This window comes from Platalea leucorodia (genome assembly GCF_965183815.1).
Source record: "Platalea leucorodia genome assembly, chromosome: W".
Lineage (NCBI taxonomy): Eukaryota > Metazoa > Chordata > Aves > Pelecaniformes > Threskiornithidae > Platalea > Platalea leucorodia.
The window spans coordinates 46,701,257-46,726,649 of NC_138859.1; the positions used below are offsets into that span (position 1 = coordinate 46,701,257).

A 25,393-nucleotide genomic window follows, 5' to 3' on the forward strand; every position below is an offset into this window, starting at 1 on the left:
TGTTTTTTTATAGAATCATAGAATTTTATTGGAATTAAACTGCTCTGCAGCGTTTCTTGTTCAAAGTTTAATCAGAGCTGATGTTCCCCTTTAGCCCTTTTGTTAAAGGTTTAACATTGTGATTGTGTACTGTCACTCACTGGAACATACAAGTGACACGCGTTTCGGTGTCCGCCACTTCCACGGCATAGCTTCTGAGACCGATCATGTCTCTGAGCCTTCACATCTTTTCTGGCTTGGAGGCGTCTGCGTTACCTGACGGACTGCTATGCAGAAGCCTCCGAGTTACCTGTACTTTAACTACCCTTTGAAGCAGAAGATAACCACTGCGTCATCTGCGGGGGTCTACACCCAAACCACAGTTTGCTTGGATGCAATATCATTCTGCTATTAAGCTACATTAACGCGTACAGTAGTATCACCTCAGGTCACTGCAGTCTCCCATGTGGATATACGAGCCTGCTTTTGTGGCTTAAGAGGTCTGCCTAGAGCTCCACTGCATGGAGCAGGCCTGCTCTAAGGGACCTCTGGTGCTTCAGATAAATTACTTTTCCATAGTTTCCAGTGCTCTCAGAATAATTAGGTGAAACCTGTGGTAGCTTAGAATGTTTGAAAATGTATCTGAAGTCTTTCTGAATACACATGGCTTTACAAAGTAAGATTTCTTGCTCAGGATGTTGCTTTTTCAGCGGTCCTTCAAACATAATTTTTTCCAATGGGTGATTTGGAAATCTTTCTCCTTATTCATTCAAGCTGCTTGCATGCCTGTGGGATTGAGGCATAATATGTGTTTCTCCCTTTGTTTTGAGATCTACTATATTATAATGCTGTGTCAAGCACAGCTTAGTATACTGATGTAGGATTTTCTCTTCTCTGCATGTGGAATAAACATGAAAGGTTAGATTTACAGAAATGTCTTTTAGAAAGGTAGTTTGTTTTCTAACATTCAGCTTCTGTTAATAATGGCATGACACAATTATATTAAAGAAAAATGTATTTTTTGCTTCTTTTTTAAACTATAATTTTATTGGTGTATTTCTTCACAGAAGATCTAAGTGATCTTCAAAAACCAGGTAAGTGATAAGTTTTGAAAAACTTGAATTTTGCATTTTCATTTTGTGTTACAAATCACTTAATCCTAGCTGGGTTAGAGTATATAGTTCACATTATTTGGATATATTTATAACTGGGGATTTAATAGGGACAGGTATCATGTTAAGAGCAGCACAGCTTTCTGGTTCCAATAAATTAACTCGAATATAGTGAATCGTAGGGTTGCTATTATCTTTGTAAAATCACACAAAGCTGCTCTTTTATACTGCATGTATACTAATACAAATACAAAAGGAATTATCTTTTGCTTTCTTGTCTGTGGCTTCTTTGGATTCTAAGTTTTAGTATGTTGCTGCTTTTTCAGATGATTAAGGTGAAGAAGATGTAGGGTGTCTGGCTGTCACTCATGATGTGTTGAATTGGTATATTTCTTAAATTCATGTTGGAGTGAGCTAATGTGATTTGAAGCCTGTTTGATGTTTATTATAGAAACGTAGATCTGGAATAGTACTCCATAAGGGATTATCCCTGATACAGTGTTCCCAAAATTTCAAATCACAAAGGTCATATAATTTCCTGGGTTAAGCATCATAGATCTGTTTACTTTTGGCAAGACTTAGTTTTAGTCACTGAAGTGGTACTGTCATGATACGTAACGTTATCCAAAGCGTACCACTTTGGCATATCGCTTGCCTGTTCCTCTTGGCAGAGCATTGGCTGTACCATCCCTCTGTGAAGTACAAAATAAACAAATTTTCACGTACAGATAGTCATCCCTGCTAAGCATCCACCATCTTGCATGGCTGCATTTCATTTGGAGAGGATGAACTGTTTCGGGTGTTACTGAAAATGCTGATGTGCAGTTTGTGAGATTCAAAATGACACTGTAAGCATCTATTATTTCTTAATTTATATAACTAGCTATTCATATCCTGTTAGGCTATGTTTGCTGGAAGAGGGTGAAGGAAGTCAGGTAATCAACAACAACACAACACCCCAAAGTCCCACCAAAACAAAAAAAAAAGAGTACTTTTTTGTCTTAAACTAGTAACTTATTAGGCAAAGCAGTACCAATAGGCTATGGCTGTATGGAACATGCGGTTCATTTTCTGACATTGGCAACTATGACTGTAGTTACTGATGATCTGCTCTTTTAATCTATTTCAAGCAGACCTACAAGAACAATCAAATCACAGACCTGTTGGTAAGTAGTGTTGTGGCTGTAATGGATGTATGTATTTCGTATCTAGGAGATAGATTTTGCTGTTTCTGAATATTGCTGCTTCTGCCACTGCTAGTGAAGTAACTGTAGGGCGTGTAAATAGCTGCAGGGAGGGAGACTTCTGTGTATTTTTATAGTCCTTTATAATGCTTGCATGCCCTTTCAGTAGTAAACCGTGGTGAGGGCACCGGTATTTTTAGTGACTTGGTGGAGTGTCTACAACTTCTCATCTGTTTCAGTTTACTGTTTCAAATTCCTCTGGCCACGACCTTAGCCAGTGTGTTACTCCATTACTTGGAATACTTCAGCAGTTGGAGGTAGTGGTATTAGGATGCTGTGATAAAAAGGATTGGCAGTCTGTCTGTATACCGCCCCTGCGAGCTCAGCTATTCTATGCACAGCGTGTGGATACTTTGATCCTGAGCTGAAGCTCATAAAGGTAGATGGATAGCATATGTGTGTTATGAAGAATAGTTGCTGGGGCTTTTTAATTGCATTCCTAAATTTGCACGGTAGACTTGACTGTGGTCAGGAATGTTGTCTTGATGCTAAACCAGGTGGAAAGGCTGCTGGCCTCTGTCAAAATTTTACCACTCTTTCAGGTTCATCAGTGTGAGAGGGAGTGTAAGTGCTCCCCAGTCCTGGTTCATCTTTTCTAAATTAATTAGAAAGCTTGTACTTTTAAAAGTGTTTTTCAGTGACGGTATGCCACTGTCACTCAGTCTCTGCTGTTTAAAATAGCTTGCACTGTTCAAGACCTTGGAGGTTTTCCAGCTGCAAAAATGTTGAAAACATCTTGTTTGAAGGAGATGAAATGTTAGACATTGAGGCTACGGGCAGATTCTCTTCTGGCTCCAGCTGTGCGGGGGTACTGACTCTGAAGCAGGTTTGGGGCATTCATGTGATCTCATTTGCCACCAGAGCTGTGGGACAATAATTCCTATTGGAGAGGAGAAGTAACAAACCTGGGAGGAAACGCCTTGCTTTGAATAAGTGCCTTTCTGTAACTTAGTGTGCAATTTTTGGGTAAAAATCAGGCTAGTGATCTCAAAAGCATTTCTGTCAAGGTGACTTTTTTCCCCTTTCATTGCTGCTTTGTTTACTTATGACAGAATTACTTCTATTAAAATCAAAGTGAATGTATCTCAAACTATGAGAATATCAGTAGACTTCCCTCCAAATTTTGTAAATTTCTCGTATCTCTGTATAATTGTTTTTAACCAGAGCAACAGTAAAAAGAAACATTAACAAACAGAAAAAAGACTTTTTACTTCTGACCTGTGAAAGTTTCCACCTAAATGTACCATGTTTTAGAGAGACAGGACATGGGAGATGGAGATGTGAAAGTGGTCTTTTGTGTGTCGTGGTTTTTTGTTTGTTTTTTAAGAAGCATAAGAAAATTTGAGGGTTTGGGGAAAGCATACTGGCCATAGCTTTGGCAACACGCCATAAGAATTTTCATGTTTATTAAATTTCTTCTTGCATGGGGGAATTCAGTAATAGTCTGTGCTTTCAGAAAAATGAAAGAAATGGGAGATAGCCTTAGTGACTCACTTTGCGACAGATTATCCGGTCTGAGATGCATCACAGTTCAGATATGTTGACTGTCAGACCATGCTGAAATGGTTTTTTTTGGTTTTTGGATGAGAAGAGAGTTGAGCTGTATTGCTGATGTAGGATGACTTTGAAAATCATATAAAATATTGTGCCTGAAGTGCGATTGGATACTATTTTCACTTGAGAAGAAATTAAATTTAAAGGTATTGAACCCATGGAATATATAAACATGGTGTGGGTTTTTTTCCTTTGTCTTTGCAGCAACAGACAAGGTAGCTCTGTTAATAGGAAACATGAGCTACTGGAATCACCCCCAACTCAAGGCTCCGATGGTAGATGTCTATGAATTGACCAATTTGCTAAGACAGCTGGATTTCAAAGTTGTTTCTTTGCTGGATCTTACTGAGTCTGAGATGCGAAATGCAGTGGATGAATTTTTACTTCTCCTGGACAAAGGAGTGTATGGTAAGAACATGTGATACCCCTTCTGAAGTAGGTCAATTTTGTGACGCATCGAGTACACAAACATCTGGTATTTACCTCTGCCAGCTCACTATACCTGACAGCAAAACAAACTTCATCATAAATAACGTGCGCATAGAATGGGAAAAGTAAGTTAAAAACACCCACCAGCATATCCTTTGACTTTGGTTGAAATGTTATTGTTTCTTTATTCTGAGAACAGATAAAATGTTGGAACTTTTTTCTTTAGCCACACCTAAAACTACAATGCACTTTTTTGTTTGATAGTACTGGTGTGTTTGTCTGCTAAAAGCTGCTGCATCTGTATAGCATATTTGACAGCATGCTCTGCAGAAGGTGCACATCTGTATGAAGAAGTCCTTAGTACTAGTTTGTAGTAGTCTTTTAGGCAAGAGCAAGAGTAGTCAGTTGTGTCGCCTGCGGTGGTGTATCATGGAAACGAGCTAGTAGCAGAGTAGTGGAAAACTGTGTAACTGCAGTATACAAGACTACATGTAGTCTTGGGCAGCAGTCCTTGCTGCTTTTAGGAGACCTCTTAAACACCTTCTTTGTGAACTTCTATTCTGTAGCCCTCCTCCCTTCCCCGTGCCTGCAAGTTAACGATTTGCTTAGGGCTGGCCAGTCCCTTGGCGCACTGGGACTGCCGGGTTGCATTTCTGCTGGGGAGGCGGGGAACAGCCCGAAGCACAGCACGGCTCCCGTGCTGGGCTTGCTGGTGGGACCCCTCCATTCACCCCGTCTTTCTGCTGCGTGTCTGCAGAACGCTGCTGCCGTCTGGATGTCCGTCCCGGGCTCGTGGGAGCGGCTGCCCCGCTCTCAGCCCTGGAGAACAGGGAGGGGGTGCGCTTCTCTGCCTTGGCAGGGAGCCGCACTCGGGTACCAGGTGTGTTGGGGGGCCGGAGAGTGGGACGCAGGCAAAGCATCTCTCTCATGGAGATGTTTCAAAGTAAAATGTGCAGTGCAGAAATAGGAGAAAAACATTGTGCTTCGGAGTTAGGGCATAACACTCCGCAGATTGGATGCAATCTTTTTTGCCCTCTTCTTTTTTGCCCAGTTTTCAGGTTAAGTAGAAATCCTTGTTTTGAATTGCTGGTTCCTTTCAGTTATTGTGATGCTGGGCTGGCAAGCACGGGGCTTTTCATAATGTCCTTGACAGGGAGTGAGAGTGAGTTGTGCAAACCCGGATTTCTACTTCAAAAAGCAAATTGAAAAGACGTTTGTTTATGTAAAATGAAAATGTAGGTCTCTTATGTCTATGCACTTCAAAGAAGTAAAATAAAACAGAGAAGAATTGACATCATCCTTTGCTGGATATACCTTGCATAAGGAAAGGCATTAACTGAGAAACTGGTGAGCTGTGGACTTCAGGTTCTGACTTTCTGTCGTTGTCAATAATAAAGGACTTTTCACTGAGTTGAATACTAAGATTCCTGTTTGGGCAGAACTCAGGGACAACTGTGGTTTCACAGCTCTGTGGAACGTCTGAATATAGAGTATAAAATTTACTCTTTCTGTGTATCTTTGCACATTAGACAGAAAGCTTAATAGCGGTTATGCTGCTTAAGCAGGAAGCAGCCCTCATTTATTTTTTTCTCCTTTTTCTTAATGTCTTGAGACTTAGAAATAACACCCCACAAAAATCCAAGGCTCTCACATCTAAATTGCAGTAGAACCGTTAGAGTGATGCTGCAGCATATCATTAGTATTGGTTTAAGTTATGGGAGGATAAATTAAGCAAAATATGCATACTGAAAGATGTGTGTTTAACACATTTCTCTTTTTTTTTTTTTTTTCCCTCTAAGTTTTTGTTGTTTGAGTCACACATCCATTTATAAGATACCTGTAATAGAGTATTAATGATAGTTTTAAGCTCTCCTCCAGATACTGCACAGGAGGTGCCTTGTGCTGGGATAATTACTAACCAGTCGGGTCTGGTATGCATTGCTACTACTGATATGCATTGATTCTTAGATGATTACTCATATATTGGGATTCCTTGTCTTGCATAAACTTGATTTTGGGGGACAAAGCACAAGACAGAACTGGTGGCTGTGCTAGCTGGGGAGACCACGGTGGAATTGATGCATAGAGAAAAAACCTTTATGTCTTGCATGGAAAAGGCCTAGAATGACCCGGCTTGGAGTGTAAGAAAAGTTCTTCTCTGGGCATTGAGGAGTTTGCTGCTGACTGCCACTATTTTTGTCAGTTTTCTAAAAGCTAAGATTGCATAAACGACTCCAGAAATGATTCAGAGACCAAAAAGTTCTGCCAGTTGTCCTATTTAAATTGCAGAACTCCTATAGTAACACCCACCCAAGAACACATTATTTGATTTTTTTTTTTTTTTTTTTTGGAACACAAGGTCAGATTATTTCTTAGTATGACTTTTTTAATAGTGTGTTACCTGATGATCTGTCTGTGCAGAACTGGCTGATCTGACATTTGGGCATTTATGTCAGAGCCAAAACTTGCATGACATGAAGACTAATTATGGCAGTAAAGTTTAGCAGACTTTCTGATAGCAGTTTTCTTTTTTGGTTCCCTGGGAAATAGATGTGTGTATACATTTGAGTGAGCTTCTAGATTCTTGTGCCTTCTCAATTTTTTTCTATAATTTTTGACATGGATTTAGAAAATAAAGTACTGAAAGGCTTTAATGAGTTTCTCACCAGCACCATATGAAAGCTCTTATAAGGCATATTTTTTCAGTTGTATTTTTCCAGCAAGTTGATATTTCTGAAAGGTAAGCAGAGCATTCTTTCAGTAGTGTTTGGCAAAAACTACTTCGATTTAAATGGTCGCTTTGTTCTTTCTGGATAGTGGCTATTAATGGCTTCAAGCATATAAAAGATGCTGTCAGTGCACAAATAGATAATGATTTATTGCATTTTTAGTGGGCACAGCTCCAAATAGAAGAGGCATAGTGGCTACTTCTGTTTAGTCCTTGTTACACACATTCATGATGCCTAATATGACATTGTGTAATTCTTGCTTACTGCCAGGAAAGTGGCATTTCAGATACTGTTCCTTAAAAGCAGGAGTAGTAAACAAAGTGATGATGATTGTCTCTTCTAATGTCCTAGTTTGTGTTGTTCTAAATGTAGGGTGCAATTAATATTGTATTCCACAAGCGGTAAAAGCGTAGACCCATATGTTTTAAAGGCTAAAAATAGTTAGGCTGCTTTCTTTTTGAAAAAGAGAGAGAGAGAGAGAGAAAGCAAGAGAGAGAGGCAGCTAGCGCTTAAACGCTGACGTCTATGGGGAACTTGAGCCTACTTAAAATTGTTGTGTCAAAGCGTCTAATGAGGCCTTCCAAACATGTTTACTCTACTTACTCTGGGTATGCAGAGATTTATTTCTGATCTTGAGCTCAACATATTAACTGTTGCAGGTACTCAACAAATGAGCATAGCACAGTCATCCGCCAAGGATATAGAAGTGTAGTTGTTATTTCTGAAATATTTCTATTCATTGAGGAAATACTCTAATAAATCGTGCTTTAAATTAAAGAGACTTATTTCCTTCAGGCAGTCCAATTACTTATCTAACATACACTCAGATATATGTATAACTTCAAATATAACCTTGATTTAGGTCCAGATCCAAACTCTGTGGAAATCAAATTTAAGAGTTTCCTTTTAACTTAGGACCTGACGTGGAGTCATGCACGTGGCACTTAACTTCATTTTTAACTCTTGAAACTATCCTGTCTCAGGTAACCATTGGGATCTTATAAATAGCCTAATAGTACCTTTATTTGTTTAGGTTTTTATTCATATGCTTTAAATTCTGTGGCCTTTAGAAATCTAACTTTTAATTGAATAAAGCCATTTTCCAAGACTGGCAAACGAATAACCATTAGGCTCTTTGTTTAAAGTGAAGCCTTGCATCCCGGAGTTTACCTTGTATGCACTTGCTGGCTGCTTGTCTTGACTATGCGTGTTTCCCATAAAAAGAAATTGAGCACTGTTGATTGAATGGAGCAGTTTGCAAGGTCTTGGCGTAGTTGTTAATGACTCGAGAGCTTACAAGTAAAAGAGAACCAAAGGCTTAGTTTGAAGGGCTATAGTTACATCTTGGTATTCCTTTACAAAAAGTGCAGGGCTGTGTGAGAGTACTTTCATTTGTTGTGGCTATCTGTAACGAAAAGGTAAAACCACCTGGCATACCTACCTACACAAGCTGATTTAAACGTAGACCATTTTAGTATGTTAGGGTAAGGCTTATTTTGTTTTTTCTGAATATTCAAGTTTTGTAGTGACATAAATTTCACAGCTGTTTTTTGTAAGCATACTGACGTAAGAAGACCATATCTCCAGTTAGCATAAACTGTCATATCTCTGTTGACTTCTGTTCAGCTGCAGCACTATATACTAATTGAAGATCTGACCCATAGACTGCTTTGTATAGATAAATAAAAATTTTTTTGAGAAGATGGAACTTGCCATAGATAAGCAAAAACCGCACTGGGAACAGACAATTGGAAAATTCCATTTAATCATACAAGCTTCTGGTAACTGCATTTTATGGCAGTGGAGGTTATTAATGCTAAGATCATCTAATCTTACTGCAAATTGATATGACTTTAATATTTGACATTTTTATTCATATAAGTAAAATCTAAGCCCTAGGTTGCAGTTCTCTTTTTCAGGGTTAAGAAAAGCTTTTTTTAATTCCATGATATGTTTTCTTTATACAAAACTATTGCATGTTTTATTGAAGATCTTAAATCTTAAAATATTGTAGACTGCTGTGTATTGACACAAGGGAGATGATTGTAGGATAATCTTTTATTTGTTTGTTTAGTAGACCCACAAGAGTCAGGAGTCTAACTGTAAAGAGATGTAGATGCAATCAACTAAAAATGAGTTGTTGGTAGTTGTTGGTAGTTTGGTAATGGGAATGTGCTCTGGAGTCCTACCAGACAAGATCATGGAATAATCCTTCCCCTCCCTCCCTCCCCCCAGTGTAAAAATGTTTCTTATCCCTCCCTATAAAACAGACAAAAACAAATGGAGAAACTGACTGTACAGAGGAAACAGCAAAACTAAAAACTTGCAAAATGCTCTCATAGTTGAAGCAAGGTTTTTCTCTGATTTTTTTCTAGTTAAAGTACTTTTAAGAATTGCCAATGATTAATGGTAAGTAAAAAAAAAAAGAAAAAAATCCATCCAAACTGTTCAGTGTTATTTTTTTCTATCTATAAAATCTGCACTGACTCACTGCTACTCGCAGCTTCGTAATTGCACGTGTGGAGAAGATGTTTCGCAGTTGGCACGTTTTCTTGTTCATATCTGTGAGTTATGTATCATATATAACAGATTATTTCTGTTAGAGGTCATTACTTAAAGCATTTTAAGAGTATTTAACTTTGTGTGTTGGATGCAAATATCTGATTGATTCTATTGCATGAGTGATTTTTTTTTTTTTAGTTTTTAATTTGTTGTGTCTGTGTATTGTGACGTTGATGTTAACGTGGTTCCTCCCCTTCCTTCCTGTATTAACAAAGGCATATCGGTATTAAAAAAACTGCTTGGAGTAGCTTGAATGATCTTAATCTCCACAGGCACGTTGTGTGGACATAGTGCATGCAGTTTTTGACCATGCTAAAATTTATAGAAATGTTGCACGGTACTCTTGAACTGTGTTTTCAGTCACATATATTTTGAACTCTCAGGTTTGTTATACTATGCTGGCCATGGCTACGAAAACTATGGAAACAGTTTCATGGTTCCTATCGATGCTCCAAATCCCTACCGATCTGCAAACTGTCTGTGTGTGCAGAACATCCTCAAACTAATGCAGGAAAAAGAGACGGGACTTAATGTATTCCTACTGGATATGTGTCGGAAAAGGTATCATCTCATAATTCATGAATAGTGAGAACTGACATTAGATGTTTGAGGGATGTTTTTGCTTCACGATAGAGGGAGAGGGTATTAATGACTGTACTCTTGGGAACCAGCTGTGAAGTTCAGTTTATTCACTGCAGCAACAGATTAAAACTGAGCCTATTTTGAAAATGAACAAATAAAACTGAACAGCCACTTTGAGAGAATAGCAAGGGATCTTGAGAGAAAGCTGGACTTCACGCTGAGGAGAAATCTTTAGTCTGGGCTGAGAATTCACTGTACTTGAAAGTTCACGGTTCTGAGAATTCACAGCCTGCATCTGGGTACTTTTAAAGTCAATAGGATTCATTCACAGATTTATTTCGCCTTTGGCCTTGGATGGAAATGTGAAGCTGGTGATTAGACTTTGTTTCCATGGGCAGATACTTGACTCTTGATTTGAATGACATTTATTTCTTCTTTTTTTGTTGTTGTTTAAAAGTTATAAAGCATCAGTCTTATTAGGTAAAAGTGAAATTGGGCACCTTAAAGAAGAAAAATGACCCTTTCTGCTTGCATCATTAACTATCTTCATCATTACAGGGAGGAAGGAGAATTCTTATGATCAAAGGCATGTTAATTTGACAGAACGGCTGAAGTGAAGTGCTTGTTTTAGAACTCTTCAGAGGCATGGATTTTGTGGACTGCTTTTATGCTGGGGATGTTGTATCTTTATTTAGAGCTTAAAAATCAACTGGTTTATTGGATTTTTCTAAACAAAGTACTATTTTCTTTCCATGTTAAGGGACTACTATACCCGATTAAACTTGCACTTGAAATCAGCTCTTCAGTCAGCACTTCTGAAAATTGGTCTCTAAGGAATGTTTCATAATAGAAAATAGCTAGTGCTTTAGTGTTTGTAGAGCCCGTAAACTTCACTGCTAATGAAATGCCAGTGACCCAATTCAGCTTCACAATCTGCTGTCCAAATAGAACATACTGCTACATAAACCTCATGTTAACTATGCAGACACCATGTTTTGAGAGGAAAGAAAAAAAAATCATATAGTTTTTGTTATAACTTAAAATGGCTAGTTATCAGAAATCATTTTTTAAGAGATTGTAGCCAAAGTCTATATTGGTTAATAGAGCACGCCCTCATCTGGGTAACGCGTGATACCTGACTGTGTCTTTACGTTGTCTTCGTGAAGAGTGCTGACGATGCTGATTTTTGTCTTTTAGCAGTCAGGATTCATTCCAGAATTGTAGGAGAGAAAAAAAATTACTGTTTCTGAACTATGTGGTTTTGGTATTTTGAACAACTGTAGAATTTGGTACCATTATTAGTTCTCAAATTATTATTTTACTTTTTTGTGTTTCCATTTATTGCAGAAATGAATACGATGACACAATTCTTATCTTAGATGCTCTGAAGGTTACGGCCAACATTGTTTTTGGATATGCAACGTAAGGAAATCTTTCTTCTGCTATGCCACAGAGGTTTTGAAGCCAGAAGTGACCAGGGAGATCGTGTAGTTAATCTTTTAAAGAAAAACACTAACTGTGGTGTTAAGGGACCAGTAATTTATATCCATATCTTTGTCCTCATACTATCTTTTTTACTTCTTTCTTTGAATCATTCCACAATCTAACTGACTCTGAAAATGTATGTGTAATGATTCCCAGTATTTAATGTTCCCATTTAGATATAGGGTAATGCCAGTGAGAGAACTGCATTCAGCAAACCAGAAACTGCTGGACAGTGTTCCTTATCTTTTTCTAATGGTTACTCGTAGGAGTGTTCTACTCATCTAAGTATTGTTTACTAGAGATGAAGAAAACACAGAGAAGAAAAAAACAAATTTTACCCTCAGACCCATAATGTTCTGTTTCTTTGTGCTGATGGGGAAGGGGGAGTTATGTGGTGTGTGTTCCTAATGGTACTTACTGCACTGGGAGCTCATACAGAAGGTCAAGTACTGTGGAGCAGTTGATAAACTGTAACGTCTGTGCTGTACCCTCTTTGGTCATGTGTCTCCTCTGTTAATGCAAGTTAAATTTCTAGAAAAAAAATGTGTTAGAAATGTAAATTAATGAATTATTGGAGGAGTAGCATATAGATTGGCTCCTGTGTTTCTTATTCTAGGTGTAAAGAATAAAGTTACAACTGCAACTGAAACTATTTGAAGAGGTTACTTAAGCAGAAAGCTAAATAACCTCTCTCTATCAGTTTTCAAGTCAAGTGCAAAAGCTGTTGAATAGAAGTAGTCAAGAGCTTTAATGAAGTCTTCTATGAGAAATTTAAGCTCCTCATATAAACAGTTTGACATCAGCTCTGGTCTGTGGCTTGACTGTAAGTGAAACCTTCCCAGAATGAGTTGCTTGCAAATGAACATGAAGAGCAGGCTGGCCTTAGACACAACCTGGTTTTCAAATTGTGGGGTTTATTTCCCCCCGTTCCCAACATAACTTTACTCCTTTTGTCCTCATGTTGATATTAATCGTGCAGATGTTTCAGTGTTTCTTCATTGTCTGATATTGGTGATCCCACAGGTGCCAAGGAGCAGAAGCTTTTGAAATTCAGCAGTTGGGGTTGGCCAATGGAATCTTCATGAAGTTCTTGAAGGACCGTTTGTTAGAAGACAAGAAGATTACTGTACTGCTTGATGAGGTTGCAGAAGGTGAACTCCAGCTTACTGCACTAACCGTCTTCTCAGCCTGCATTACTAAAAACTTCTCTCTTTCAATGTCGTTCTTCTCATGGTGAATGTGTTAAGCTACTTTAAGCTCATTCTTGTTGCATTTTGTTACAATAGCAGCTTTTATCAAGAAGCAGGGCAGCACGTTAACAAAGATCATGATATTATAAAGGGATTTGAGCTTCTTTAATAGTGATCAATTTGATACTCTCCTTTTTAGTGAACCTTATTTGTTCTGAGTGTCTTTCTGCATGGAGCCTTGAATTGTCCATCCACAGACACTACTCTTCTGTCTTGTGGTGTCAGCTGCTAGTGGTAGTCCAGTCATTTCCACGTTCATTTAAACAATTAACTGAGTCCTACCTACCTCAGAGGGTGCTATAGTGATGATAATTATTTGCTCTCTATCAAAGGCTATAAGTGCACTATAAAGGGCAATCCACTGTTTTAATATGCCTGGTTTGGTAATTGTCTTTTATAATTGATGGGAGAAGTGCTAAAGTGAAAAATGTATTGCTTCTGTGCAAACATTTGCTGAAAACATAGAAGAATAGAGACGGCCATTAACAAAAGAGCTGTCTGTGTAAGATTCTGTTATTTGTAGGTAATGTACGTAATCAGCCAAGTTCTGCTGTGGTTTCCAGTGTACTTGGTGCAACTGCAGGTCTCGGCATTTTGCCCAGTCTGTCTTTTGACAGGGATCCAAAAAGCAGAAAAAAATCTGAGAGGATCCTAAATGCACAGGAAAGTTCTGCTTTAAACAGGTCAGTTGAAAATGAAATGCAAAGACTAGACCAACAGAGCCTCTGTCAGTGCTCTGCTGAGGAAAGGGAAGAGATCATTGGTTGACTAGCTGAAATATCAGCATGGAATTTATGTCATTGGTGGCAATAGGAATCCAGCATACCCCCAGGATGAAATTGAAATGTGATGGTTCTTGGTTACCATTTGCTTGTTTGTCTGGTATATATTCTTATATATATTCCCTGTCTTTTTTGCTTATAGTTGGTGTGCTGCTTGCCTAGATCCCATAAAACAAACTTAGTGTTCTGTATTTTCAGTCTTATTTGTTAAACTTTCCATTAAGTTTCTGTGAAAAGTTAAAATTTCAGAAGATCTCAGAATTATCCTGAAGAAATAGGGTCTGTAGATGGTAAAACTAAAACAATTTTTCCAAAGCCTAGGGCTGAAGTTGATTCCCCCCGCCCCCCGCGCAGGGTGATGTGGTTTTCTTCTTTTGCCAGGTGCAGACAAGCAGAGTGCTTTTTACATTAAGATTTCTACTTTTTAGTTGCATACAGTACTACTCAATTTTGCCATTACCTAAATACAAAGGAAGAATTTGAGGACTTGCTGTTCTCTCATTTGCAGCTAGCTGTAGCTGTGTTTCCTGAAAGCCTGGCAGAAGCTCTGATAAAGCTCCTCCTGCTGGATGCTCACCAGCTGCTCTATTTCAGCTCGAATTCATTAAGTCATCGTTCCTGAAACTCTGTTTTGAAGCAGGCCCCAATATCTTCCCTTTCCCTCATCTTTCTTGCCTTCTGGGACATTCTGACTGTTAGTTACTGTTTTGTGAAAAGAGAACACTGTAATCTGCTCATCCTAGCATCAATACTACATCTATAGTATATGTATATACTACATCTTTAGTTTTTATCCCATGTTCTCCCATTGTCAGCTTGTTCCAAACAGGAGTAGGAGTAGAACAGACACCCGCTCGTATTCTGCAATGGTCACAGACCAATCGGTCTTTCAACTTGCATAAGAAGTTTACAAATTTTATAATGAACAAATATCCAAAAATATTCTCACCTTCTTCCTCCCCCCATCTTTTTTGTCATTGCTTTTGGGTGTTCTTAAGTGGGTTAGTATTCTCTGAGATTTCTCTCTCCTGTTCCCCCCACCTTCATGGCTTCCCCATAAGAACATGTCACAGTTCTTCCATCACCCATTTTCCCTACGCTTCCCCAAATGTCCTGTAAAATATGACTGACTCTTACTGCTTCGTCTGTACTGCCAGGTTAATGTCACATGCTGTAGATGTTCTGATGTGTGACCTATTACTTATCTCATTCTTAAACTCAGAGTGGAGAGAAAGATTGATTTGTCAGGCAACGTGATAACCGCTGTTGTCAATGTTACCAGATATTGGGTGTTAGTGAGTACATTGGTGCACTGATGACACTTGAAAATGTTCCAAAGGAGTGTTCGTGTTAGAGGTGTTCCATGTAAATAGCCTTCATTATTTCATTTTTTATGAACTCATAAATGGAAATTTTCCAGGATTTTTTTAATTCACTTTGCAGGCGATAGGTTTTGACTTTCTGCATGCAGCAAAACTATCTGAAAATGTCACCTTTAAATGTAATTGAACAATCAAACTCCCTACATTTAGGAGTAAGTTTGAATCGCAGACTGGTTAAAGTTGGAAGGGACCTCTGGAGATTGTCCAGTCCAACCCTGTTGCTCAAAGCAGAGTAAACTAGAGCCGGTTGCTCAGGACCTTGTCCATGTGGGGGGACAAGGATGGAGACTCCACAGTCTCCCTGCACAACCTGTCCCAGTGTTCGATCACCCTTAGAGTAAAAAGTTTTTTCTTACGGTTAAGTGGATTTTTTTATTTCATTTTGCATCTCCTTCCTCTTGTACTGTCACTGGTCTTGACTGAGAAGAGTCTGGCTCTGTCTATTTTACTTTCCCTCATCAAGTATTTATACATATTGATAAGAAGTCCCCTGAGCCACGTTCTCTCCATTCTAAACAGTCTCAGCTCTCTCAGCTTCTCCTCATACAAAAGATGATCCAGTTCCCTCATACTTCTCTCACGTGAGAGGTGTTCCAGGCCTCTCATCTCTGTGACCCTTCACTGCACTCTCTCCAGTATGTACATGTCCTTCCTGTACTGGTGAGCCCAGCACTGGAGCCAGCACTCCAGATGTGGCCTCAACAGTGCTGACCACAGAGGAAGGATCACCTCCCTTGGCCTGCTGGCAACGCTATTCTTGTTGGCTGCCTTTGCCACAAGAATGCGTTGCTGGCTCGTGGTCAGCTTGGTGTCCTCCTGGTGCCCAAGGTCCTTCTCCGCAAAGCTGCTTTTCAGCAAGTCTGTCCCCTTTCTGTACCGGTGCATGGGGTTATTCCTGCCCAGGTGCAGGGCTCGGTGTTTCCCGTTGTTGAACTTCATGAGATTCCTCTCTGCCCAGTTCTACAGCCTGTACAGGTTCCTCTGAATGGCAGCACAACCCTCTGTTGTATCAGCCACTCCTCTCAGGTTTTAATCATCTGCAAACTTGCTGAGGGTGCGCTCTGTCCTGTCATCCAGGCCATTAGTGATGATGTTAAATAAACAGCATTGGCCCCTTTATCAACCCCTAAAATACTCCACTGCCTCCAGTTCTTTAGAAATCCCCTCCAATGGTATTATTCACATTCTTGAAATGAGTCATTTTAATTAGGACCTTACTGAATCAGAGCTATGATATTGCTTGAACTTGTTTTGAAAAACAGCACGTTGACTAGGACACATGCAAAACCCTCTGGATTCTCTGCAGGCATCTGGCATGCTGTTTTAGCCTTAAGTGAATGAATAGCTGAGCAATGAATACTTCCGAAACTACAAGTTTTTATGGAAGTGCTGACACTGGCATAACCATAGCAACGAAAAAACATTGCAGTGATGTACTTAATTTAGTTAGCATTTCAGCAGCATTGATTTTGAGACGAACTATATGCATCTTATTTTTAGATATGGGCAAGTGTCACCTTACCAAAGGCAAGCAAGCTTTGGAGATCCGCAGCAGTTTGTCTGAGAAAAGGGCATTAACTGATCCCATTCAACAAACCGTATCTTCTGCAGAGTCTGTGGCACGGAACCTACAGTGGGCCAAAGCTCATGGTATAGTATAGTCTGCTTTTAGATGATCCTGCTGGCACGATGGGAAAAATAAGAGGTTGTCCTTCCTTAACAATCTCTAGTCTGTGGGTTGTGATATTGAATGGAAATGGAAGAAATTCAAGTTCATATCTGAATTTTCATTAGAATGTTCAGATCTTGGAAATTTTTGTGTTGGGGTTTACCTCTTACATAAGATTATAATGAACAAGGTGACATGCAGAATTCATCCTGAGTAAGTATATTTAAGACCACTCAAACACTGTGGGAGAGACTTGTAGGATGTCCACCTCCTGGGATGATCTCCCGGTAATCTGTTTGTCTCTAACAATGACACTCTTAAGACATCATGAATCTCATTCTAAAGTCATCACCTAAAATAGCCAGGTGAACTGTATGGTAAAAGTGCATGATGAAAAGGAGTTTTCAGTGTGTACAACTAAGAAAACTAAAACACAAGTGAGATCAGTTCCAGGCTTTCTAGACTTCTTTTAAGAAGGGCAGTGGGGTTTAAGACCTTTTTATCTTTTTTACCTAAATATGTTGGAGTACGTTTTAAAATTTCTTTGACAGGTTGGGCAGAGGGTCAGGGGTGGCATTTTTAAGACAACTAGTCATGCAGGCAGACTCTCTTACAGATGTAGATTTTTATTTGTGGAATCAAGCCCTTCATTCTTGTTTTTTAAATGATTGAAATGCAAAACAAAAATTATAAAGACATAGTGTTATCTTACAGTTTATTTGTTTTAAGCCATGCATAGAAGAAAATGTGTTTGGAATTTGGGAAGAGAATAACCTTTATATTTGTGTAAAGGTATGTCTATGATAATGTTAAATAATCCACTTCCAGTGGGAACAGAAAAATCAGTACAAAGCATACAGACACAGAATGATGTCATTGACCCTTGAGCGCTTTCAGATATGTTCCTATGGATTGAGAAAGATCCAAAATATAAAGAAGAAAAATGCTGCGGGCTAGGCTTTGCGAATGTGTGCATAGGCCGTGAAAGGAAAAAAATGAACCTGAAACTTGTTCTGCTGTCAAATTCAAAGGTTCTTACAATGCTATAGCTGTGTCTCCTGCCTAGCGGATATATACCATATTAACCTTACTGGTTTGATTACAGATATGTAAACAAATTTTTGGGTCAGTAAGCTGTACCCTAGTTACAGTAAACGTTGCCTTGCTAGTTGCACTGAGATTGGAAAGAAACCTGCGAAGCCGAAGTTGAGTCAGCTCTCTCTGGCAATGTCTGCCCGGTACCGTCTGATACTAGCACACAGTGTTGCTGCCTGGTCAGCTTCTAGCCTGGATTGCTTCGGTGTGAATATGTAAGTGATAGGTAGAGGGAGGGCAGGAGGAAGAGGTCTATACCTTCTAAAACTTTTGAATTGAAAAACAAAATTTAAAAAATAGAAAATACATATGCTAAGTTTTATTTAGAATGTAATGTTGTGTTATTTATTTGCAGAGCTTCCAGAAAGTATGTATCTTGAATTCAAATGTGGTGTTCAGATTCAGTTGGGGTTTGCAGCCGAGTTTTCCAATGTCATGATAATCTACACGCGAATAGTAAAGAAGCCACCTGAAATAGTAGTTTGCAGAGCCTACGTGACAGACTTCGCCCTCGTAAGTGCTTCATATTGGCGTCTCGGTGCTCTCCCTCCACTGAAGTTGAAAACTGTCTGGTCTGTCCATGTCAAACTGCATCTTTTGTAGTAAAATGGGTCTAAGCTGTTGAAATCAGGTGCTTACATGTGTGTGTCTGTACAGAGACACACATTTACTTTTTTTTTTCCTGTATATTTTTAATATATATAAAAATATGTTAAAATCAATCTGGGGTCATCTTTTTCAAAGTCTCCTTTGTTTCTCATTGTCTAATATCAAGTATTTGTTATATTTAATTAAAGAAGTTTAAATGTCAGTAGCTCCTATGTGAGCTGAGGACACATCTACCTTTCTGGACAAGGTCTCTTAGGCTTTAGTTTTACAGTTCTTTGCACCTGGGTAATCCTGTCCAGTTCCATTGATGTTACTCAGCTGTTCACAGTAAAGTGAAAGATACAAGTAAAAGAGAGAGCTCCTTGGAGCTAAAAAACTTGTTTTCTGATGTCTATGAAAGAGGACATGGGGCAGAAAACCTTTTTAGATAGAACAAACAGGACGCTTCTGATGAATAAAATATTTGAGTTAATGTGCATAATGAATACATGTATTTTTAGCCCACAAAAATAGTGTTGTAGTACTGCAGAAGTTAGGTAAAAAAGAGCAACCCTGAAGCAAGCACAGCAAGTTGACAGGAACCATCAGCAAAAGAGGGTAGCCTACTCAAATGTAACCCCTTCTGCCTGTGACTAAGAGTGATTTCAGCAGCTTTTGCAAGTAATCCAAGATTGATGATTGCTTTCTTTTTAAGAAGAAGAAAATGCTGACTTTATAAAAAGAAATGCTGCTAACTATTTTATGATCTACAAATTCTGTACCTTCAGTTAGGTTTTCTTTTTTTTTTCTTGCAACAGGACCTGGATGTGGATCCTAAAGAGGCCAATAAAGGAACTCCTGAGGAAACTGGAAGCTATTTAGTATCAAAGGACCTTCCCAAGCACTGCCTCTACACCAGGCTAAGTTCACTGCAAAAACTAAGGGTTAATATATATTATTACTCACAAGTTTGTTTAGATAATTTAGATTAATCGTGTTGCTTTGCAGTTCTGTCGAGGTGGCTGTGTATTGTCTGCATAATAAGTAACATGTTCTTTGGAGGGAAAAAATGGCTAATAGCACAATCTAGTGACTTTAGTTTCTTAGCAGAAAGATAAAAGCCAGGGAATCAATGCATATGCAATCCTGATACCGTCGTGCAAGGCACTTTGTATTTTCTAGGCCCGTACTGAGCTTTGACAAGATGATTATTTTTGTGAAGATAAGCTATTGCACACTGTGGGGATGTTCCTATGCCCTGTAGTACAAGAAGAATGGGACCTGAAGCAGATACACATCTTACAAAGTCATTAGTAGGAGATGAAAATGTTACGTATCATCTCCTTCCATTCCAAACTGTGCTTTTGGGCCTGCAGTTTTTGAAAGGTTCTCACTTCAACATACTGTGGCCCTGTTAAGTTTCTCTCTGTATCTTTGTGTCATGAACATCTGTGCTGGACATCACTTGGTACCTCTTCTTCATTGCTTTTGGCAGCTGGTGTAATATAAGTGCTTCTAGAAATAAAGACTATCAAGTGAGGAAGTATTAACTAAAAGAGGTCCTCAGTAAACAAGTCTTGCCTAATAGGGGTCTTTAGCTCCCAAAAAGGTTAGTCTCTCCTTCTCCAGCAGACTATGACTCTTTAAGTGTTTCCTATATTGTTTATTTGGGGAGGAAGTGTAACCTTTTCTTTTTCTCCCCCACCCTGCTTTCCTCTTTTGCAGGAACACTTGATCTTCACTGTTTGCTTGCACTATGAGTATCCAGGAATAGAAGATACAATGGATGAAAGAAAGGAAGTTAATGTTGGGAAGCCCCTTATTGCTAAATTAGGCCTTCATCATGGATTCAAAGATACTAACTGTCGCCAGACCTGTTGCGTGGCTAATAATGCTTTTCATAATCAAATAGAATCAAGTCCAGTGGCAACTAAATACTACGTCCCTAGTCACTGCCAACCCAATTCCTGTCCAGGAGTTTACCATCCAAACCATATTTGCTCAGACAGCATCAGCCAACCAGGCACATGTTCTTGCAATGGGACTTCAAGGATATTAGCTTCAAGACATGAAGTACAGAATTACTCACCCCCTGTGGAAAAGAGTAATGTACCAGTAGAGACCACTGATGATACTGTTGAACTGGAATTCCTTCTCTCTGACAACCTCAGCTTCTCTAAACAGCAGTAGCTGTGATGCGTTCAGAATGGACCACGGTATCATCCTTGAATAGGGGACCTTCCACACTGCTTATGCATCTCCTAGAGTTTGGGGGCTTCACGGAAAAGGGATTGGAGAGTCTAGAGGTGGTACTGGAAATAAGGTTGTGACGAAAATTTTTCAGATCCAAAGAGACAGAACTGGACTGACAGATTTAGATTTAAGAATGAAAAAGGCATGATTTTTTTTTTTTTTTCCTCCTACCATTTGACGGTTGATACAGGGAAAAACCTGAACTCCTCAGAGTTTCCTGTTCCATTCTCTGGCAGTCAAACAGCTAACAAACAGCGGCAGTCGTGCATTTCTGGGAGGAAGCTGCCGATCTCTGTTAAAGGATTAATGCATAAAAGTCTGGCTGTGGTGACAAAGTTTCTCTTGAGATAGTAAAGCCTTGGATCTCCACAGCTGCTTCTCCAGTCCCAACTGGAGTTATAAGATTTACTGTAAATGTATGTTTCATAAATATTCTGTTTTCAGAGAGGAATTGCTCCTCATATACAAAAACAAGATAAACATCTATGGCTGTCAAAGGAGAAAATGTTGACAGAATTAAGCAGGAAAATGAATTTCCATGTCCTCTATGATTTAACATGATTTTAAAAAATCCATTAGCCCCAAAATGATAAATACACCTTTCTCTCTTCCATCTTTCAGTTTCAGTTGTTCAATATCAAGGGATTTCTTTTTACATACTGCATGAAAATAAGGTTTTATGTATTTATATATATTGTAACAGCTTCCTATTGAGTATCTAAGATGACACATAAGGTAAATGAACTGAGCAAAGAGGGAGCTTTTACAGAAGTGAAGATACCGTGGTTTAATATTCCAGTGTTAAGAATATCTCCTTCAAGCCTCAGTTTCTTTCTTTCCTCATGTATGTATTAGGAACAGTCACTGATATTCCAGTCCCTTGGATGTAGCTAATAATCGATCAGCTTTGACTGCATTCTCCTCTCATGGTCAGATGTCCAATGTCTGGCAGCAACTGACAGATGGATGAAGAGCTGTGCAAGGAAGACAAAACCTGAACTGAGCTAGTAAACTAACATTATCGCTTTTTTTTTTTTTTTTTTTTTTTTGAGAGAGAGAGAGAGAACTAGATTACAAATCATCAGAGGGAGCAAAGTTGCAGATTCATACTGTGGGGGATTGTTCTTATTATGATAATCTTTCCCTTATGTAACACACTTAAGACTTTTACTGATCTGATTTCTGCAGTTCTGTTCTGCAAGAACACTAAATGGAAATGTGAGGAAAAAGTGCCTGTTCATATTAAGCGAAGTATTGCATAGTTAGTCACACAGTAAGACATGCTGAAGGCTAAAAATGAATGGGCAAGATGAGGGAAAACTTCGGGGTTCTTCAGGCTGAAGTACGGGAGGGTGTTCCTGGACACCAGCTGTTGTTTTTCTGTGCTGACTCTAACAAACAAACAAACCAACCCTGTTCGGTTGTTTTCCAGGCCAAATGTATTTATATTCATTCAAATAAAAATGCTCACAGTCTACCCTAAAACTGTGAAAATCCAAAATAAAGATTCCAGCATACACAAACTTATAAAAGATAAACAACTTTTAAACGCAGCCTGCCGAAGGTGAGGGACGCTTGCTTCGTGTCACAACCTGACACTTCAGATAGAGCCCTACAGGTGTGCATTTGCTCCGGAGCTCAAAGGTGGGGTTCACCCATAGACTAGATGCCAGAAGTAAGCTAGTCTTCTAGGGCCTTTAGCCTCTGAACCCCAGAATCTCGCAATTAGAGGTGGAGGCATAGGCACCTTCAGAAGACAGTTGATCCTCTACTGAAAGGCAAATGAGCTACTTTCATATGGTGCTTTATTGCTTCGTTGACCAAAGGGAACAGATAGACTTAGCTTGGGCTAGCTGCCAAACCTTTTAGATGTTGCAAAATTTTTTGATCTGTGCTTGGGAAAGGGCAGTTTGGCTCACCAAACTGTTTTGCATATTCAGGTTGAATAGTTTGGTCAAAAAAGACACATCAATTTTTTTTAATGTTTGGTTTTGTTTCAAAATACTGAAGAATCTGTGACTTGCCTATCTGGGGACGAGTGTGAGAACACTGATGTTTTATTAGGTCTTAAAAAGTCTTGATGCTTTGAAAGCATGAAAATATCGGGGTGTGAGGTAATTAAAATTCAAGGGAATTTTCAGATATGGGTAGTAGCCTTTCCTGCCTAGGTAATATTGATAAGCAGTACTGCTTTAATTAAGATCCCCATCATGAAATAATTTTTTACTTTATAAAATTATCGTAGCACTTTTCATTAAGTAGGCAGCAAAATATAAAATAATTGAGTGTCGTTGACGTGGTGTACAAACCAGTTTAAATCTTCAGTTGAGATCCAGCCTTCTGGTGGGATCTGGTCGTCTTACAATGTGTTGGCTGGACACCGAGGGCGGTGCTGCATGTGGTTGTAACAAGTTTCAGGTGGGAATGTTAGCACATCGTTAACCACATCTGTCGATCTTCAGATTCCTCTGCGCTGAAAGGTGGATATCTGTACATGGATTTTAATGTTCTCGTTTCCAAAATGGCAGCCATGCCTGAAGTAATCTGCAAATGAGCTCGAGTTCCTGACTCTCTCCTTTGGAGGGTATTAAATAGTGAAATATTTATTGATGAATGAGATGTACCTGTGCATTAATTGTCCTGTGTAATTGACTTAAAAATTACAGCTTGAGACATGGCCTCGTACTGTAATATTTAGCTGATTCTTTTGTCACATTTTCTAATTTGTATAAAAGCTTATTCTGTTTCTTACTGTATAATAAACTGTTGTCCACAAAATGATGTATCTGTGCATATGTAGTTGCTATAGTCTTCTACTCCTCCCACTTTAAAAACCCCCAAACTGTATTAAAACAATGTGTATAATAAAATAGTTTCTTTAACAAAAAAGAAGGGAAAATCTGAATCATGAGCTTCACCTCAAGTTAAATTTATGTGCACCCAGGGCCTGTACAGGTTTCTCAAAACTATGCACTTAGAAGATTTTTTTTTTTTTTTTTTTTGCACATTTATATGCTGTCTAGCTTCTGATATCCCAGCTGTACTGCTGGCTAAACCTAAATGATCCTTCTCCATTGCTTCACAAAGATATCCAAATGAGTTTCAGTAATATTTGGACAATTTCCTTGAGAAACATGGCTAGAGAAAGAATCCAATTATTAACCCTTAAAAGTTGTCCAGAGAAAGGCAGGGGAGCTCACTGTATTTGCTTGTCTATTTGCAGGCGCCTCCTTCGCGGCACGGGAAGGGCTTGCGGGAGCAGCAGCGCTGGAGCGTGAGTAGCCGTCTCCCGGCACGGCTTAGAGCTGCAGCGCGGCGGCTGCTCAGCGTCGCCGATGCCCTGCTGCGGAGGGCTCTAACGTACCGTGTTAGTTCTCAAGCTTAGTAGGTGGTCCGATGGTGCGCAGTCTTTGCCAGCCTAGGTAGGAACTGATTAACCTTTGAGGATCTATACCTAAGGTGCTTGAAGTGTAACTATATTTGACCGTGGTAAAGAAAACATCATAGAACTGGAGAGAGTGGAGAGGGACCTGTGCAAATCGTCTCACAAAACTGCCTGGGGCAGTAGGGTCTGTGGAGGAAAGCCTTATCGTTCTGAGCCCTGCTTAAAAAGGGAATGGCGATAGAAAGGCGTTTTCGTAGTGTATCACTGCCTTTAGGAACTGCTTTAACTGTTTTAATCATTGATGTTAAGGGTGAAATGCTCTGGTTCTTAAGGACAAGCTGCAAAAGGGAGCCGTTTCCTTTGGCCCATATGCAGTAAAGCACTTTAACAGTTCAGCATGCATAAATTAAGCCAACATTTAAATCCCTGTGAAATCAGTGGGATTAAAATACATGACTAAACCTAGGTATTTTTTAAAGCTCTCTTTGGCTTGTGATGCCGTTTCTGAACTGAAGCCTTGGGGTTTTTTTTCCTGAAGTGCAATTGTTTGGGGATAATACTTATCTTTTGCTTGAAGTATCTGCTAGCCTAAGTTACTTATGTGTTTGTTATTTGGTTTTGGATGTTGAATAGGTTTGGAAGAAAGGTTTTAAGGTGATCCAAATAAGCTCAGGCTTCTCTGGCAAAGGAAGAGTTCATATGCTTCAGAAAGGCCAATGCGCTGCTTCGTTTTTCCTCCCCACTCTGCAGTAAGGTGGGGTAATTAAATGTAAGAAGCTGTTGTTAATGCAGCGTGAAACTTCTGAGAGTGATCCTATTTCTAGTGAGCGATAGGAACAGAGGAGCATGAGAGGCTTACAAAGAAAGAGCTCTCCAAAACTAATGGTTTGGGATTCATTTGATCTTTGGTTTGGCATTTTGAATTTCACATCCTTGGCCTTTGCTGACTATGCTGGCCGTGCTCTTTGCCGATCTATAGAAGACCGTGCTGGGACTTAACACAGCACCAGCTGCCACTGGCTTTGGGTAAGCATCCGCTTGTGTATTTCTGTGTCGTGGCAAACCGCCAAAGGAGATCCATACCCTTATAAGCAGTAAGACATTTGTACTGTCCCATGAGAGCCTTTCTCTGCCAGTCCACTTCGTTTTCTGTCTTTGTGCGAGTTCTGTAGGCCAGAAGCTTTCTCTCTTGAGGTGTTTCTTGAATAGCACTCTCAAATCATTCTGCTGTTGGTAGGTTTAGTAGGAAGGATTTTACAGTTCTGCATGCCCGTCCTAGTGCGCTGTTAACCGTTTGGCACACGCTGCGGGTA

The 25,393-nt window shown here is 39.3% G+C and overlaps 1 protein-coding gene across 6 annotated transcripts in view; it reads left to right on the forward strand.

Moving 5' to 3' along the window:
• LOC309601811 (mucosa-associated lymphoid tissue lymphoma translocation protein 1-like) overlaps window positions 1–23,439 on the forward strand; it is a 38,476-nt gene extending 15,037 nt beyond the window's left edge. For 3 of the 6 annotated variants that reach the window (XM_082334955.1, XM_082334957.1, XM_082334960.1), the window contains 10 exons: window positions 1,047–1,073; window positions 2,222–2,257; window positions 4,094–4,297; window positions 9,993–10,170; window positions 11,539–11,613; window positions 12,700–12,827; window positions 16,591–16,740; window positions 18,210–18,367; window positions 19,261–19,386; window positions 20,168–23,439. In XM_082334955.1, coding sequence (XP_082191081.1) covers window positions 1,047–1,073; window positions 2,222–2,257; window positions 4,094–4,297; window positions 9,993–10,170; window positions 11,539–11,613; window positions 12,700–12,827; window positions 16,591–16,740; window positions 18,210–18,367; window positions 19,261–19,386; window positions 20,168–20,632 — 1,547 coding nt within the window. In that variant the 3' untranslated portion in view covers window positions 20,633–23,439. The remainder of the gene's footprint in view (window positions 1–1,046; window positions 1,074–2,221; window positions 2,258–4,093; window positions 4,298–9,992; window positions 10,171–11,538; window positions 11,614–12,699; window positions 12,828–16,590; window positions 16,741–18,209; window positions 18,368–19,260; window positions 19,387–20,167) is intronic. The other 3 variants (XM_082334956.1, XM_082334958.1, XM_082334959.1) reach the window with 2 other exon arrangements.
• The last annotated feature ends 1,954 nt before the right edge of the window (window positions 23,440–25,393 follow it).